This window comes from Argentina anserina, chromosome 6 (assembly GCF_933775445.1).
Source record: "Argentina anserina chromosome 6, drPotAnse1.1, whole genome shotgun sequence".
Lineage (NCBI taxonomy): Eukaryota > Viridiplantae > Streptophyta > Magnoliopsida > Rosales > Rosaceae > Argentina > Argentina anserina.
The window spans coordinates 33,903,740-33,921,698 of record NC_065877.1 but is presented as its reverse complement, the minus strand read 5'-3'; the positions used below and the strand labels follow the sequence as shown (position 1 = coordinate 33,921,698).

At 36.7% G+C, this 17,959-nt stretch overlaps 1 protein-coding gene and 1 non-coding gene across 2 annotated transcripts; one reads left to right on the top strand and one right to left on the bottom strand.

Annotated features, from left to right (window-relative positions):
* The first annotated feature begins 13,406 nt into the window (after positions 1–13,406).
* On the top strand, positions 13,407–13,480 carry TRNAE-CUC (transfer RNA glutamic acid (anticodon CUC)). The gene has a single exon. It is a non-coding gene; the product is annotated as a tRNA-Glu (tRNA).
* A 63-nt stretch (positions 13,481–13,543) lies between these two features.
* LOC126799033 (PI-PLC X domain-containing protein At5g67130) lies at positions 13,544–17,268 on the bottom strand. The gene is made up of 7 exons (XM_050526143.1): positions 16,903–17,268; positions 16,685–16,807; positions 14,727–14,963; positions 14,332–14,635; positions 14,000–14,223; positions 13,815–13,901; positions 13,544–13,681 (listed from the first exon to the last, which is right to left on the bottom strand). Exons 1-7 carry the CDS (start codon positions 17,002–17,004, stop codon positions 13,652–13,654), a joined length of 1,107 nt encoding a protein of 368 aa, XP_050382100.1. The 5' UTR covers positions 17,005–17,268; the 3' UTR covers positions 13,544–13,651.
* Between the last annotated feature and the right edge of the window lie 691 nt (positions 17,269–17,959).

Genomic DNA, 17,959 nt, shown 5'->3' with positions numbered 1-17,959 from the left:
TCGATGCCCACAGTAGCAAGTAGTAACCGACGCTACTCTTCCAGAAAACACCCAAAAACCCTAAAGCCAATCACCAACTTTCCTCTTCGAGAAAACACCCAAAAACCCTAAAGCTCGTCGTCAATAATGCAGACCTCACTCTACTGATATGCAAACTCGTGCGTTCGTCCCTAGCTATATCCCCAGCGTCAATCTACTACCTTTCTAATCTACAAAGTCCAGACAAATCTGTCGAGCTAGTGAGCCACCCCAGCTCTAGCTTCACAATTCCCAACTTATGGGTGTAGTGATGCACTGATGCTCCTATCTAGGAACTAATATGACGCGGTCGGGACTAGATTTTCGGTCGGAACTAATATGCACTGATTCCCTTTAGTACGCAATTATTATAGATTTCTGGGATATCATTTGTCAAAATTTTAATTTTCAGATCCAAACTTTATGAAATGCTCATCAAATTCTTTTGCGACAATAATTATGTACGTGTACAACAATAATTATAAAATGAATGTATGATTGAACTATGAGTGCCCTTGAACTATATAGTCTATATGTATCTTCCATGTTACGTGGTTAAATGTTTTGCTTTGTAATGTATCTATAATGCTCTAGGCTTTAAGCACATATGTCCAGTTGGTTAAGCTATGTTAAGTTAAAGATCAATTAAAATCGGATCTATGGTACGGAGGGACTTAAACTTAAGAGAAAGATGTGTAGATATACTATATATTAGTTAAGCTTGATTATGATGTTAAGTGAATGTAGTAGTATGTATGTGGTTCCAAGCGACATTTTGCAAAAAAGATTCTCACACGAAGCTTTAGGTAGAGACTCGCACCCCCACCCCATGTGTGAAAGGGGTCCCCTCGATTGGCCCTTGCATATATTTGTTTGGTGTATAATTGGATCTTTGTCTTTGCTCTTGTTTCTTTCATTCCCACTTTACATTTTTAATCCTAATTAATTCTCTTTGCTTTGAGTTTAATTTGAGACTTGATAGCTAAGGGTTCGTCCGCAACTCAACATTAGGTAACCTTGTATGTTGTGGCAGGCCGGGGCTGCCCCAAAACCCACGTGATCGGGTGGTGTGCTTGGCCACAACAGGGATCGAAGGATGGAGATTTGAGCTAGGGCATCAAATTCCATTGTAAAATGTGTGCAACTATGGTGGGGCTGGAATAGATCCGACAGAGAGATTGGGGTAGGGACTCATGAGTAGTCTTAGTTTCTTTAACAAACAAGAATGGAAACGATGGAGGATGATGATGGTGGTGCATGCCCCAATGGCATGTTACCCCCTCGTGGGTGTATCGTAATCGTCCTTGGTACGTTTGTGCATGTTTTGACAAGTTCCTGACAGCCACTTAGATATGTGTATATGGCTAAATGATCCATCCTCCTTCACCCCAACCCCCTTACCATCATGCCAAACCGTCAATTCCAAATCACTTTTGCTATGATGATCGAACAACAAAGTAATTCCGGAACGGAACAACGTACATGTACAATATATTCCATGTCGATCGTGACCATATATGTTGGGTTATGATTATTTTTGTTTCTCTTTTCACAAGAGCAATACATACCACTTCACACCAATCGTTTGTTTTGTTCGTCTAACTCTATTTCTTCATGAATAATTTGAGCAAACTATGTATTGATAATTGATAATTGATCTCATCTTATCGAAAATAGCAACATGTAGATTGCAAGATTCGACTGTATAGACAAGTGCACATCGATTAAATCAAATTAAGCGAGGAAATGCATCTATATAAGCACTTTTTTTATGTAACTAGATGAAACTTGCATTCTTCATGCATTCAGTGATTTGTGCGGTTATGAAGCTAATATCCCTCACAAAACACCCGTAAAAGATAGTTAAACCATGAAAACTTCTCACATCTGAAACTGTCTTAGGTGCTGGCCACTCTCTAATTGCACGCACCTTCTCCTCATTAACATGTATACATGTTAGATCATAATTTTCATATATTCTAATGCCCTAAAACATGGAATTTACTTATTCTATGTGTTTAATTTAATTTAGACTAATTGATTTCTATGTTTTGTAGAATATGTTAACAAAAAGAGAAAAATGTGAAATTCCGACAATTTTCCGAGCACCACCACTTTTAGCGGTACTATTATGGCTGAGTACCACCACTTTTGGTGGTGCCATGCATTTTCCGGCTAATTTTATGGAGGAGAAACACATTGTTCTATCACAACTAAATCTCATCTTTTTAGTTGAGATTTAACTACACCACTTTTCTCTATTTCTTACAAAATCATGGCTCTCCATTCTCCAAAAATCCACATCTATATTATGCAAAAATCTGATTTAATTTTGGATATAATCATCACCTCTAGACCCATCATTACATAGTCATTCACCCACTTCCTCCATGATCACCTACTTTCTTCTTTATCACTCACTTCTTCCATTATCATTCACTTTCTTCCATGATCACTCACTTCCTCCATGATGACCAACTTCCTTCTTTTATCATCTACTTCTTTCCATGAACACTCACTTTCTCCTTTATCACCCACTTCATTCCATGATCACCCACTTTTTTTCATGATCAATCACACACTTACTTCTTTTATTACTCACTTTTTCCATAACCAACCACCTCACTCACTACACCATTATCTCTCATTTTCTCTAATTTTTCCACCACCATTCTCCTCTATAAAAACATTCATTACCATCATCTTAAAACACACCATTTCCACCACCAATCAAGAGAAAGAGAGGAAGAGAACATTTCCAATTACCCATCTCATTCTAAAAACACCAAGTTTCATCACTTCATCATCCACTATTTTTAATACACCATCATCAAATAAGGAGGAAGAAAATGAGTCTAGCATCATTTGAGGATCTTCATCACCACCATGTCAAGATCTCCATGAGTTCATCCACATCATCCTCAACTTGAGATTCACTAGTCACCTCTCTACCATCTTTTTACTTTGATGTTCATAAACATGTTGAAACTTGTGTATTTGTTTATGAGTGAGTAGTTAATTTGTTGGGGTTAGGGTGAAAGCCCTAGCCAATATTGTATGACATTGATATAAATATTTTGTTTGATACACTTTTCATTAGCACTTCAATATGCTAGTTCAAATGTTAAACATTCATGCTTAAACTTAATCAATTTATGTATGATTTTTTTCCATGACATGATGAATGATTAAGGCTTGATTAACCTTAATTGTTTGAAATATGATAGCATATCATATGTGCATGTTAGAGTTGTGAACTACAATCACTAAGAGATAAACATGGTTGGTTTGCATGATTTATTCATCTCCAAACTTTATGCACTTAGGGTAATGCATTTGATACTTAACCGGATTCATATGCATGACTTGAGTGGTTAAGTACTACACCCGAGAGGGATTGCTTGATACCAGCAAATGATATTGTCCCTTGTCATACCCGAGAGAGATACAAGGAGATAAATTGGTTAGTTAGAGTGACATCATTCAATTTAGTAGCATCATTGTTCACAAGAGAAGCTAGATGTGGAAACCTTAAGTCCTAACTCTCATCTATTTCATCACATCTAGTTTAACATAGCCTAGTTTACATTTTAAGTGGTCATTTAGTTTTTAGAAGTAACTCCACATCCGAAATAAATTTAAATCACTACACCATCTTGCATATATCCACCATGAATTTAGGTTCACTTGTGAGCCTTAATTTGTGACTTGTACATTTCCATATTTTTCTAGCATCCCTTAGGTTCTCCTAGCTAGAGAGGGTTTTCCAATCCCTTAGGTATGACATCCCCTACTCACAATCTCACTACACTATAATTTGACCCTTATACTTGAGGGTGACCTTTGAGTCGACAATATCATCTTCTCCAACCACAAATCCTAAAAACAGTAGTTAGTGGGTGCAAAAAGTGCACTTCTTTAGGTTAATATATAACTTGTTAGCTTGCAACACTTTTAAGAACATGTCTTACATGCTCCAAATGCTCATTCTTCTCTTTACTAAAAATAAGAATGTCATCAAAATAAATAACAACAAAAGATCTAATGAATGGATGAAGAACCTGGTTCATAAGCCTCATTAAAGTGCTAGGGGCATTAGACAACCCAAATGACATCACCAACCACTCATATAACCCATCGTTGGTCTTGAATGTTGTTTTCCACTCATCTCCAGGCTTGACTCAAATATAGTGATATCCACTCCTTAAGTCTATTTTGAGAACCACTTCGACCCATTTTACTCATTAAGCATGTCTTCTAGGCATGGAATGGGGAACATGTACTTGATAGTTATCTTGTTAATAGCCCTACTATCTACACACATCCTCCATGTTCCTCCTTTTTTAGGCACCAACAGGACCGGAACTGCACACGAACTCATACTCTCTCTAATGAACCCCTTCCTCAACAGATCTTCAACAATCTCCCATAATATTTCACACTCCTTAGGGCTTATTTTGTAATGTGGCAAATTTGGTAAGCTAGCTCTTGGAATAAAGTCAATCTACTATTGAATGTCCCTCATGGGAGGAAGTTCATTGGGATCTCATCAGAAATTAACTCTTTAAACCCCTCCAACACCTCCAACACCTCCTTAGGAACCTCCTCACATTGCTTTTCTGATGTCATTAAACCATTAACCACTATAGGAAAAATGGTTTTGGATTTTTTTAAGGCATCATTTATCTCATACTCACTGTTGGTAATGGTAAGGAAACTCGAAGTCTCCTTTCTGGAACTGGTGGAAGTGCTTGTGGGGTGCCATCGCAATCTTGTGTAGATTCCAGGTAAACAACATTACATTATCCCTAACCTTTTGAGTAACATCTAGATCATATTGCCAAGGTCCTCCCTAATAGTATGTGACAAGTATCCATATCAATCACATCACATATAACCTTATCACGATAGTGCTTCCGAATTGAAATAGGAACTCTACATGACATTGTGACTTCGGCTTGAGGACTTTTCTTTACCCAACCTAATTTGTAAGGCCTAGGGTGAAGTTGTGTAGGCAATTTCATAAAATCCACTAGTTTATGCGACACAAAATTCTCACAACTTCCATTGTCTACAATTATCTCACATACCTTGTTATTCACTGAGCAGGCAGAACGAAATATGTTGTGTCGTTTTCCTCCCTTGGCGCCAACATGACTCTCTATAACACCAAAGTAACTTTCTCCAGCCCTTCTTCGATAGCAAACTCAGCCCCGCAGTAATCATCATCTTTTTTATCCTTTTCCTCTTCATCGTTCTCTCCTTCATTCTCTACTAAATTCACCTTCTTTCTTTCTGGATAAACATTAGAACAATGACTAGGTTTATTGCAACGATAACAAATATCTCCAAAAGGCTTAGCATAATGATTCGTCTTCTGGTTCAGATTAGGGTTCCTGGTCTGATCAGGATTCCCGGGCTTTTCAGCAGCTTTGCTACTTTCTCCTATCTTGGTAGGAATGATAGTCGTCTCATATGTAGGATTCTGCCTTCCTCGTACGGATGAGTAGAAAGATTTCTTTGCCTTCTCCATCATCTAAGACTTTAATGCTAAATTTTGAGCTGCAGGTACAGTCCACATAGTCTGCAGTCTGATTCTCTCGGGAATGGAAGGTCTTAATCCACTCAAATACCTCGCCACCTGTTGAGCTTTTGACTCTCTCAATTCATTACGTTTTGTTAGCCTAAGAAACTCATCAGTATATTCATCTACTATTCTATTTCCTTGTACACAGTCTATGTACATGTGATAGAGTATTTGTTCATAATCTACAGGGAGAAACCGATCCCTTAAGAGTTGCTTCATTCTCCACCATGTCTGAACTGGTTTCTTTCCTTGCCTCCAACATTGTTGTTGTAACGTATCCCACCACACAACATGACTACTCTTCAATCGAAAGGCCACCATTTTTACTCTCTTCGTCTCTTACACTTCCATCATATCAAAGAATCTGTCAACTTCTACCAGCTAATCAAGGAAATCCTCAATTTTCAGATGCCCTGTGAAAGTTGGAATTTCAGCCTTCATCTTATAATCAGTTGGATTAATCGGATTATCACTACCAACAACCGAAAGTTCTCCCTCCGACTCAGAGCCATCATCCTCTTCACGTTTCAGATTATTGTTGTTGTTTTGGCCTAGCAACACCAAAATCTGACCAATCTGATTTTGTAACTCAGTTATCTGAGCATTGAACTTAGCCTTCGTAACAGGTTTAGGGTTTATAAACAGCCTTCGTAACAGTTTGATCAACCATTGAATACGAATTGAAAACCACGAGGAAAATAACCTTCTCGAGTACCAACTAATGCAGCGGAACTAATCCGTTAAAATCTACTAACGACAATCTTGAATCCAAAAGACTAGGGTTTCTGGAATCCATGAGAAATTCTGGAATCCACCAGGAATATTAAGAGAACTCAAAAAATTTATAATATGGAAAATGTCTCATACAGCCACAAGAGGTAGCTTAAATATTAAAACGAAATCTTAGGGCGCTAACAAAAGCCTAATCAAGTCCATGGGTTAAAATAAAATAAAATCCAAAACAAATAAATTCCAAAATAAAATTAGAAAACACTAAAGTTATTTTTGAAAGCCTAAACAACGTCGGATGTCCGAAAAAGCACACACGTCGTGGCAAATCGACGAGTTTGGTTTCTAGCGCCATTCCATTTCTAAAAATGTATCATTCGCCTTATTATGAGCTCGTAGCCCAAACATGAACAATACCGGCTATCCCTTTCTTGCGTCGGTCCATTTGCTCTTCGATTCTTCATATCATATGTTCTACATCATTTTGAAATGTGCGACTATGAATCTTACAAATTCTTTCAAGATTTTTGTATGATTCCACTTAATGATATCTTTTTATTAGTATTTTAAATGAAAGATGTAAAGTGAAGTAGAATAACTTCTTGTAAGAGATTAAGTTTGCATGTAATAATTCAAACACTGTTTGTATAGTTTGTTTTTGAATTATTGCAAGGGAAACAATTTGATAGCTAGGTATCGATAAGATAATACCCTACCCGTACTATTCAACGCTTTTGAGCTATGCTTTGAAAATTATTTCGCATAATTGATGTTTTGGTGCATTTCTTAATCAAACTAGCTATTTAGTAGTGCGTTGACGACAAGAGTACTCCACAAACAATGCGCAATAGTCAAAATAGCATAAAACAACACGAGTACTTATATAATATATACTATTAAATCAAATCCACAGTATCCACTACATGCCCATAATCACATACATTTGAATCCAATTAAGAAAACACAGAGATCTCCCTCTTGTTCGATCATTGGCTCCCTCTTTAATTTCCGCAATTTATCTACACCAATAACATGAAGCCCATTATTCTATATTGCAAAGCAACATCGAAGCATGCATGTTACAAACTTAACTAGTGAAACAAATCATAACTATCAGATTAGGTAATCAAGCAGATCTCATCTCACTATTATTCCGATAACAAAATCCTAAATCACTAATAGACATTGATATTATAAATATATTACATTTTCAAAACTAATTTCTATTGATCTGTAGAGATTGTTAGCATGTGTTGGATGCCTCCTAACCTACCAACTCACATGCTGTTCACCCATTAAGCTTTACTTATTCCTATAATTAACCAATAATTATAAGTCTCATCAGATCGTGTATTATCTTTCTAACTTGTGATTCTGTTTGTAAATTCAACGATTATTGATCCAGGTGATGTCATGCCAGGAGAGCAGGATCTTGGATTACTAAAACAAGTTATTTATCCTAATCCCTAATTTCTATTTTCTGTACCAAGTCTAAACATGACTATCTAGTTTAGCGCCAAAGACTTCAGACTTTTCGGGAACAATGCGGCAACTCCATACTGTGTAAACAAAAATGAACTAGCTAGGCCAGTCACAGTCGTGATTCGTGAATTTGTTGCACACAAAATTCAAAGTAGACGGCCGTGGTTCAAACAACGTTTTTGTAGTTGTTATATCTTTTACCACTATGCTTCTTCGTTTGCCGGTTGATAAGTTAACTGGTTTTACCTTGACCACATCTGGGATGTGCCTCCTCCCAACTATATTATATCAATTAGTTTGGTGAGATGTGTCTTTTTCATTTATTGTATCTCACTGTTAGTGATTTTATGGCTCACTTACATTTGAATAGTTTTGTTATTTTGCTAGTAGAGTGTTAGGGGGGTTGCTCCTTTTCACTCATATTTTTGTAACATTCATAAATTCAGAATAATAAAATTTTCGAATTTATGGATGCTAACACTGATATAACTTCAATAAATGAAATTATGTTACAACAGCTGAATATAATTACCAAGTTTAACAAAACACTTTGATTACAAAATGTAATTACACGAATGTAAGTTGTACATAAATCACTCTCACAAGTCCTCACCAAAAACAGACTCAACGCTTTGCTATCACGCTGCTGAAAACCGTCCACCTATACTGTCTCGCATAACCTGCAGTACTACCCCCTGCACCAATAATAGTACACCAAGATTATAAACACAAACCTGGTCAGCTACAAAATTGGTATGAATAAACTAAAAGAAATACTTAAGGTAATGTAACATATTTCTAAACTTAGAAATATATATAAAACACTAACAACGTCAACCTCGCAACCAATGCCACAACAAACGCCACATATCGCAACACAAACATAATCACAACTCACAATCACATCACAACACATGCATAACATTTTGGGTTAATGTGACCCTCAAGTCGCACCCAGAAGATTGACATTAATACTAGAGCTCTAGATGATCATCCACACAACCAGCTGATGAGTGGTTCTGACATATACCTACGCCACTAAGGCAGAACATTGAAATACATTTTGTCACTTGGGCCGCCTCTAAGGCTAAATCATATGTGATGTGTCTTAAAATGTTACTCGCAAGCGCACAAATCTATTGTAGCACAAATATGCAAGAGCGATGTCGAACCCACAAGGAATATATGATATTAGGAAAAAGCTAATCATATATAAATTAATTTAACACTAATCTAGTTGAATACAATTTGGTTATGAAGTAGCTAAAATAAAGACAAAATAAAGAGATAATGATTATCTTGATGACGAAGTAACTAAGGTATCGGATTCCACCACATTAATCAATAAGTCTCGATATATTATCTACTAATTCCCAATTAGGAGTAGCAATCTATAAATCAATCTACTATTTTCTCAAGATTTTTCAATGAAGCACACATGAATAAATTCTAATATAGACTCTTCTTCGCTTCTTAATTATGAACACTAAAGCATCACTTGTACACAAACTTATTGAAACTATAAAAGATCAAAGTGTTTGCTAAGCATCAAATGTGAAACAAGCTCATTTGAATGACAAGAAATCAAAGGATTTCATATTAACATGATACAAAATCAAGCATGGATTAATAAAAGTGACTTTAGAACTACCAAAAATACATGACATTAGAGGTGAAAAGAACAAAGATTTTATTAATGCATATTGAAGCAAGATTCATAGGCATGGAATATGTGATTATGAGAATCAATAGATAATTGAATAAAACTTATTTCATAATATGGTTTCCTCCTTAACCTTAATTAAGGAAATTTAGCAATACATAATACTAACTAAAACACATGCTCAAAACTATAAAATGCAACATAGGAAAATAACTAAGAAAATGGAAGAACAAAGAGCAATAATGTGTCTCTCAAATTCTCCTCACTCTCCTCTTTTTATTCTCATGAAACAACATGTATTTATAGGGGAACAAAGATCTTCACTATAGCTCCATCTCGAAATTCTCAAGCTTGATGGTAGTAAGTCTTCACTCATAAATGCTTACATACATCACTCATCTCTTCATCAAATTTCATTTGCTCTCTCTCTCTCTTAATTTTCATGTGGAAAAGATGAATGCTAAGAACAAAATCTTTGAAAGAGTGAAAAGTTAATTCATTCTTTTCAAGCAAGCTTGCTTCTAGCCACCTTAGTTCATGAGAGATTATCTCATGCATCCTTCATGCTCTAGCTAGCTTCCATTTTTATGTATGTATCTATGATTTAAACAAGCAAAAGTAAATTCAACAATTGATGGCTAAGGTAATATTTTCAATACAACACACTTAATGCAATGAGAATGCATTCTATCAATTGTAGGCTACACATGTTATGGGAACAAGAAGAATGTGGTGAACTTATTTGCTTATTAAAATGGAAAAACACTCATGTTAAATCAAGGACTCAATTTATCACATGAAAATAGATAAATTGCTTCAATATCTTTCACTTTTTATTTATGTAAGACAAATACTTATAAGGATACAATATCAAACTAAATGACTCAAACTAATAAAAATGAGTCACTAACAAATATAAATAAGGGAGAATAATATGATATATAATGTGCTCATCAATATGTATTTATGTTCTTTTGCCAAACTGGCCGCCACTAAGGCAGAACAACTCACACAAAGTCTTTTGTCTCAAAAGGCCGCCACAAAGACAATACCACAACCCACCAAATCACACACGCAACAATCATACTTGAAGGTACATTTTTTCCCTTCCGGTAACAACATAACAACAATATAATTCAATAATGCTGAAAGGTACATTTTATTCACTTCCAGTCAAACAAAACAAACAACATTATCAATAATACTGAAAGACACATTTTCTTCCTTTCCGATCAAACAAAACATACAACACTTCCACGATACTATTATCCTCCACAAACCTCCAATTTACCGAGATGTACATTTTATTCTCTCTCGATCTCATCCTCCACGATTAATATAAACCAACTAAAAATACACAATATATTTTACAAACATAATAGCTTTATATACTTAGTGATAAATATATGCATATCCTATTACCATTTAGATATACGTACATAAATCACCAAATATATACACATTTATAGTTCAATCACACAACAAGTAAAAATACAAAATGTAAGTTCACACATCTAGTTACCGCCAAGGGTAGCTAGACCAAACGTGAGGTTTACTCACATTTTCACTCCCGCTTTTCAACTTGTAACTCCAAATGAGTTTACTTATGCGCTTCGATGAACTCCAAGTACCTAACTGACACAAATCTCACTTAGTAACAATTGAGTTCAAAACGCTAAACAACTCAACAAAACCTCAAAACTACTAAGGCCACCCAAACCAAACGTTTGGTGCTTTCACTCTCTCTCTACACCACTTCCAACACCCTTAACAACTCATACTGCTCCCTTACTCCCCTAACACTACTATCTCGGCCTCTCTCTTTCTCTCAACTGTCCCAATACACCAACAAGAACCTAATCCACTGCACAAATAACAACTTCACAATCTACCACAAACCTACAACCACTAGACTCATAAATCCCCCAACTCAAAGCCAATTAATAAATTTAGTAACTCACTGCCTCACGGTTCTAACCAAAACAAACAAAATAACAGTGGAAAACAAACCGGCTAAGCACAACACAAATTCCCCTCTTTTACACAACAAAAAACCCCCAAAATCTCAACTTTTATCAACACATCCACCAAAACATCACCAAACTAACTCCAACTCAGCAACACCACACTTCTACCCACATCTCAACAAAAAGAATCCCAAAATCTACAAGTCTAACTAACCAAATGATTGTGGAAATGACTCTCACTTTAATGACTGTCTAGTTGACTGAAAAGCTGTCAGAGACTCAGCTGTGTGTCCTTCCCAAATGCTGCTACAACAAGCTCGTGATGCAGCTCACAACAACCTCCCTAACTTGAAGGGACTTGAGCCAAGACTGCAAGGCTCAATGTCCTAGTGACCTTGAGCCCTATGACTTAATTGTGACAGAAACCCACAGTGGTGGAGACAAGGGAAGGAGCTTCAGTTACTGGTGCAGCTTCCATGTGGCGAAGCTGGGTGCGCCCCCCACTCCAAGCTTGAAGACCACTTCAGTGTGATTCCACAGTGACCAGCAACAGTAGAGAACTATGGAAGAAGAGAGAGTTTGGTGAAATGATGGTTTGCCGATCTGAGAAGAAAGAATGAGGAAAAGAGAGAAGAAGAAGAAATGAAGAAAGAGAGAGTTTTGGTGAGTGAAGAGGGGGACTCGGCTGGGTGAAAAGAAGAAAGGAAAATATCAGTTCGGTGGGAAGCTTTGGTGGGAAAAGAAGAGATGATAAGGTTAATTAGATATTTCCATAGTTTCTAATTTTCTTTTCCCGTAATACCTTTTTCACCAACAAACTTTTGTAATTAATTTCTCGTTCCTCCGACTTCTTAAAATTATGTGTTGAATGTCTTTGAACTCTTTTTGACAAGCTCTACAATTTTCATAAATGAAGTTTCCTAGAACGAGTGACGGGTTAAAAGTCAACTCTCGAGTCAATGAATTAAATAGTAAAACGACTTATTGGTTCTCGAACTAATTTCTACTTTGAATGAAGACTATTTAAAAGGCATAGAGTATGGATATAACCAAAATATTATTTCATTATACTCCAATAAATTACAAGAAATGAATAACGAAATTCAGGTTATTACACTTTCAATTAAAAAAAAAGCTTAAACAAATGAAAATAGATGGAACTGGTTTTGGATGTAAATGTAGCTAAGCATTACTCAATTATTGGTAGAGACACAACCTCGACTAACCAAGGTTTTCTAGAGGTCATCTAGTACTAGTTAGTAGTGGTTGATTCCCATTATACTGAACGAAAGGATTATTTAACTATCTCAACTCTTTCATTTGTAGCCCATTGTTTGCACAACACAACATGGAACATTCGAAATGTACTATAATATATTTGAGACCTTTAGAGACCTGCACATAAGTATTAAATGCTCATCCAACCGTACATGTTCATGTATATTAAAAAGTTATCTCCAAATACCTTAATGACCTGCATTCCACAAAATCCACCAAGTATACACTAGTAGAAGGTTCACTATTTTCTAAATTCCATCCACTGAAAAATGAAAAATTGTTCATCATTTGAAGCAGAACAACCAAGATAAATTTGTTTGAATGTTCTAGTTGTGTTTGTTCTAGCCGATATTTGTTTTCTTTTTAGTTACATTAAAATGATAGCTGGATAAATTATCACTCTAAGGTTGCGAGTAAATTATGGCCCTTCTTAAGGGATTTACCTTTTCGCAAGCTTGAGGTTCAAACAAGAACCTCGATCCTATTTCTAGGAGAATCCCCTTGCAGTGTTTTCCCTAAACTAACATAGTTCCACTAGACAAACCACATTGAATTCATCTGTTTCTTTACTTATGGGATCTTCCTATTCTGGTTCTGGGAAAATATTGCTATCCGTCGTAATGTCCTGATTGACAGAGAGAAGCCCGGCCCAGAATTAGAATTGTATGTAAATAACATTTAGTTTTATGTAGTCTAGTTGGTCAGGATATTCGGCTCTCACCCGAAAGACCCGGGTTCAAGTCCCGGCAACAGAATGAAGATATTTTTTTGTTCGTCTCTATTATTTTCGCGTTCGATTTCTCATAAGTGAAGAATAACCAAAATGTGAGTAATATATCTGATTCTGATTGTTAGGAGAGAATACATATGCGTGATAAGCTTATTGATAGATTACAACGCTCCCTTCTACACCCTGCACGCTCCCTTCTATACCTTGCAGGGTGTAATTGACCCAGTCTGCAAGCAAGAAAGAACCACAATTAGCTGAGTGATAATCTTCACGACCATCTTTTTGCTCCCTTCTAATTGCTCGTCAATTATATCAGATGATGAAATGGAATACGGTGAGGAATAATATTTCATAGCTTACCACACATGCATGGACATCACTACATCCGCATATTAGTTCTCCATTGAGTGTGTCTGTAGCTTGAAACGATCCTCCGCCTGCACTCCTCTGCATCACAAAACCAACAGAAATGTGAACTCCGATTACATTATCGATCTTCGGGTGGTCAATAATCACTAAACCAAGAGATGAAGTATGTACATTACTTTGTAAAAATCAACCGCGACAAAATTCGCCCATCGGTTTCCAGCAGCACCATAACAAGTGTTAAGCATGCTAACCAAATCCTCAGAATTGAATTCACATGAGAGCTGCTTAATAGGAACCGATCCAAAATAGTTAACCAACACCAATGATTTAGTCTTGTCATTTAGAGGCGACGATTCAGCTCTGTTTGAACAGCTTCCCGCTTTCATTCCATCATTTCCATCTGCAAAATTTTGTGCTCTTTAGTAAGTTAGACACAGAAATGATACAATAGCACTGAACCAACCGAAAAAAAAAGTCCCTAGTTGATTCGTTTTCAGTTGGTTCTTACACTGGTTTTCAACCATGTAGTTCCACTGGTATGCAATCCCTTCAGATTGTTCCTTCTCTTGTTTTGAAGTGAATACGAGTAGCCTTTGGTTATTGGCAACCATATCGCTAACCAGCGGCCAATCCTGGCCACTTTTGGGCATTTTTGAAACCGGAAACCAGTATTTCATCAATCCAGCAGCTTTGAAAACATTTGTCAATCCGTTTGGAGCTTCAACATAGTCCTCTAATATCAATGTCACGATTTCTTTTGGGTTTGCTGATAAAAATGCTTGGATTTCGTTCAGTGTATCTAGAGCTGGCTCCTGCAGATTTGAGATAACTAATAAGCAACACAAAATGGCAACATGTACGTACTGATACGAAAGTGAAATTAGGAAGTTTGGGTTTGCTTACAAATGCAGTGTAGTCATGGCATTTTCCTTTGAAGGAATGACACAACCAGATATTATCATCAAAATCATAGGTATCAAGCATTAGGGCTCTAACTCCATTATTCAGTTGTTGAGTGACAGTGTCTTCTTGATTTGTGAAGGTAAGGCGAGGGATTCCAGTATGAGATGGTTCTCCGTCGATAGCAAAAGCATTGTGGGTTGTCAAAAATGCATATTTGTTGAATGGTAGAGAATTATTCTGTAAATCCACAAAAAATTAAGCAAATGTTACTTCAGTACTACTTGATATTAGCAGTGGCCGGTGCTGGAAGAAAAGAAAAAAAAAACAGGTACCGAGTTTGTAATAGCAAACAATATCTGGGGACATGTCATGTATTCAGCTATGATGCACTAGTACGGGTACGGTACGACATGATATGGAGATACGCTTTTTTTAGTATGTAGTTCTTTGAATACGTTTTGTAAAATAAGATTTAATATATAAATATGTAAATTCTAGAATTTGATTAAAAATTTTCTAAAACTATTTTTTAGTCTTGGGTTGCTCAAAACCAATTGGGAGAAGCCCAAGTCTTCTCTCTTTTTGACCCGAGCCCAAGCTTTCAACCCAAAATCCACTTATTTAATGCCAAGATGGCCACATCATCACTTCCTCTTCTTCTCTTCTACGACAACAGAGAGAGAGAGAGTCTCACTTTTCTCTCCCACCGAACCACCGTCAATATCTTCAGCACTGCCTAGCACCGCCGCCAAGGCAAGTGTGACTCATGAAATCCCACCACCACCTCTATCTCAATCTTTCTTTCCAACCATACCAGCAAACCGTACACTTGTTCTTGTTTTCTCCAAATCGGTAAGTGAAGCAGAGCGGATCTTCTCTGGCCATAACTGGTAAGATTAATTTCGATTTCTTCCTCTCAATTTGATTCTACCATCAGTTCCATTAATTGATGCTTAACCCGAGTTTCCTTTAACCACCGCCGTGTTACCGTTGATGTTCTCCTTCCTCCTTGGCATCATTTTGGAGTTCCAGTAAACTCAATTTATCCTTTAAGGTGAGCCCAGTTCTACTCTTCCATCTCCAATTTGAAATTTCCTTTCATTAGCTTTGGGAAGAGTCTGAAACGTATCCAAATCTTGTTCGGATCGTATCCATTGAGTTGACTTTACACTATATAGTTAGGATACATTTTTTCGTTCATGGATACGTGGATATGGCGTATCCAAACCGTACCCGTATCTGACACGGGTACGATACATACACACCCAATTTTTCTTGTATCCATGCTTCATAGGTGTTCTGATCTCACAAACTAAGGTAAGACGGTATAGGCATATCATTTGGCACATCTATTTGATAAATCATACAAAAGCGCAAGTTATCATCACCAAGTATGTGATATAATTAATAAAACAAGTGACCACGAAATCTATGGTTTTCCGATAGAAACAGATGTAACTAGGACTAAATCGATCCAGTGATGTAATGATAGATCGATGCTTCGCCTTTATATTGCCCGGATCCAGAATAATCTGTCCTTAAGTTTAACCTCAATTACCTCATCGACGGGGAAGCTAGAAACTCTTAAATCAAGATGGATTAACAAAACCAAACATGCTGTATGAGTTTATCTGATTGCTAACTCTACCACGTGAAATCTAATCGGTAATTTCGGCAACATGAAATAGTGAAACAGCTGCTAACCCTAGATTTTGAGTGCTACTGAATTTAACATAAACATGGCTACGAGTCCATTTTTGACAAAGCCTATATGTGACGAGAAGTCCTTATAGTTTTCTCTACTGGTGGAACTTGCCCCGAAAAGTCGCTATTTTCAGTTTGATGGGCAATCGTACGTTGTGGAGAGTTGGAAACTAAACAAAGACAAAAGAGTGTGACTCACTAACTCGTGTGTGTCTGTGTTTGTGTCCATAAAGACTAAAGAGAGAGTAACGTACCAAAAGCTGGAATTGGTTGGTGGTGGTTGATCTCACACATTTGGAGCCTGAATACTCCAAAGCGCAACCGAAACAGTAAAGCCCCGCCGCACAGTCTCCGTCCACCGAGCACTGATCTAAGAGCTACGTATACCACGTTCGAACCAAGTTATATCCTTTGAAAAACTTATCATTATGATTGTAACCAAGAAGAATGAGAAGACAAGGGAGGTGCAAACCTTGCACTGTCCATCGGAGCAAGCCATGACGATACATGAAAACGTAGCAAGTGCCGTAACTAGAACTAAAACCAGAAGGAAGCTGCGGCGAGTTGTCTTCATGTTAGAAGAAATCTGATAGGGAGTTGCCGGCTGGGTTTGAGTTTTGAAAAACTTAAGTTTCTCAGATTTTGATGTGGCTGAGAAAACGAAGGAGCTAGTAGTACTGGTCTGCAGAGGTTTATTTGAAGTTGACAAAAATGAAATAATCGAGAGCTAAGCTAGAGAGAGTACTCCATATCAAGTTTATGGATTTATCATAGATGCTATAAGCTAAAGGAGGAGTCAGACCCAACAAATTTTATGGGAATACAGGGGATGATAAGATCATCCAAATACATTGACAACAAAAGTGTCGAAGACGTTTGGAAGTCGAAGGACATGATCAAATTAGAATGTTAATTAATAGTGTTTGATTTTGGCCACGAGGGGTTTTTATTTTTATACCAAAAATCAATGCAATCGTTACGGAACTTCCATCTCTCCCATGACTCATCATCAATTCTTATTTTGACTTTTAAAGTAAAAACAAAATTGTGAATCTAGGATATTCGAATCAAAGACGATGCCATTTATGAGGTTGATCCTTACCGTTCTAAATGGATTGTTTATATTAAATGAGGTTTTAGGTAAAGCCCAAAATCTCTAGCAAATGAAAACCAAACAAAACATCGATCTTCATTTCTTGTAAACAACCCAACGGGAGAGAAGTAAATTTACTGACCATAACTTGATCTCTAAAAAATAAAACTGAAAAGATCAACCATAACTCATCTAAGTTCAATGAGCCCTCTTTAAAAAAAAAAAATTCAATGAACCCAGATAACATCGGTGGAACTCTTCTCCCCCATGTGGCCATGTTCAAAATCTAAACCTTAAACCACACACAACTCATCCTAAACCTATCTCCTTAATAACATACTCCCAGCAAAAATCCTATTCCTCAAAATCAAGCCACCCCAACCTCAAATTGTCAATGTAACCTGAGTGGTAAGATACTGATTGTTTCTCTTGAATT

Coding starts and splice junctions, on each gene's coding strand:
- LOC126799033 (XM_050526143.1), bottom strand. CDS start 17,004: ATGAAGACAACTCGCCGCAGCTTCCTTCTGGTTTTAGTTCTAGTTACG. Junction 14,224..14,331: donor CTACATGGTTGAAAACCAGT/GTAAGAACCAAC, acceptor AAAATTTTGCAG/ATGGAAATGATGGAATGAAA. Junction 13,682..13,814: donor GTGATGTCCATGCATGTGTG/GTAAGCTATGAA, acceptor TCTTGCTTGCAG/ACTGGGTCAATTACACCCTG.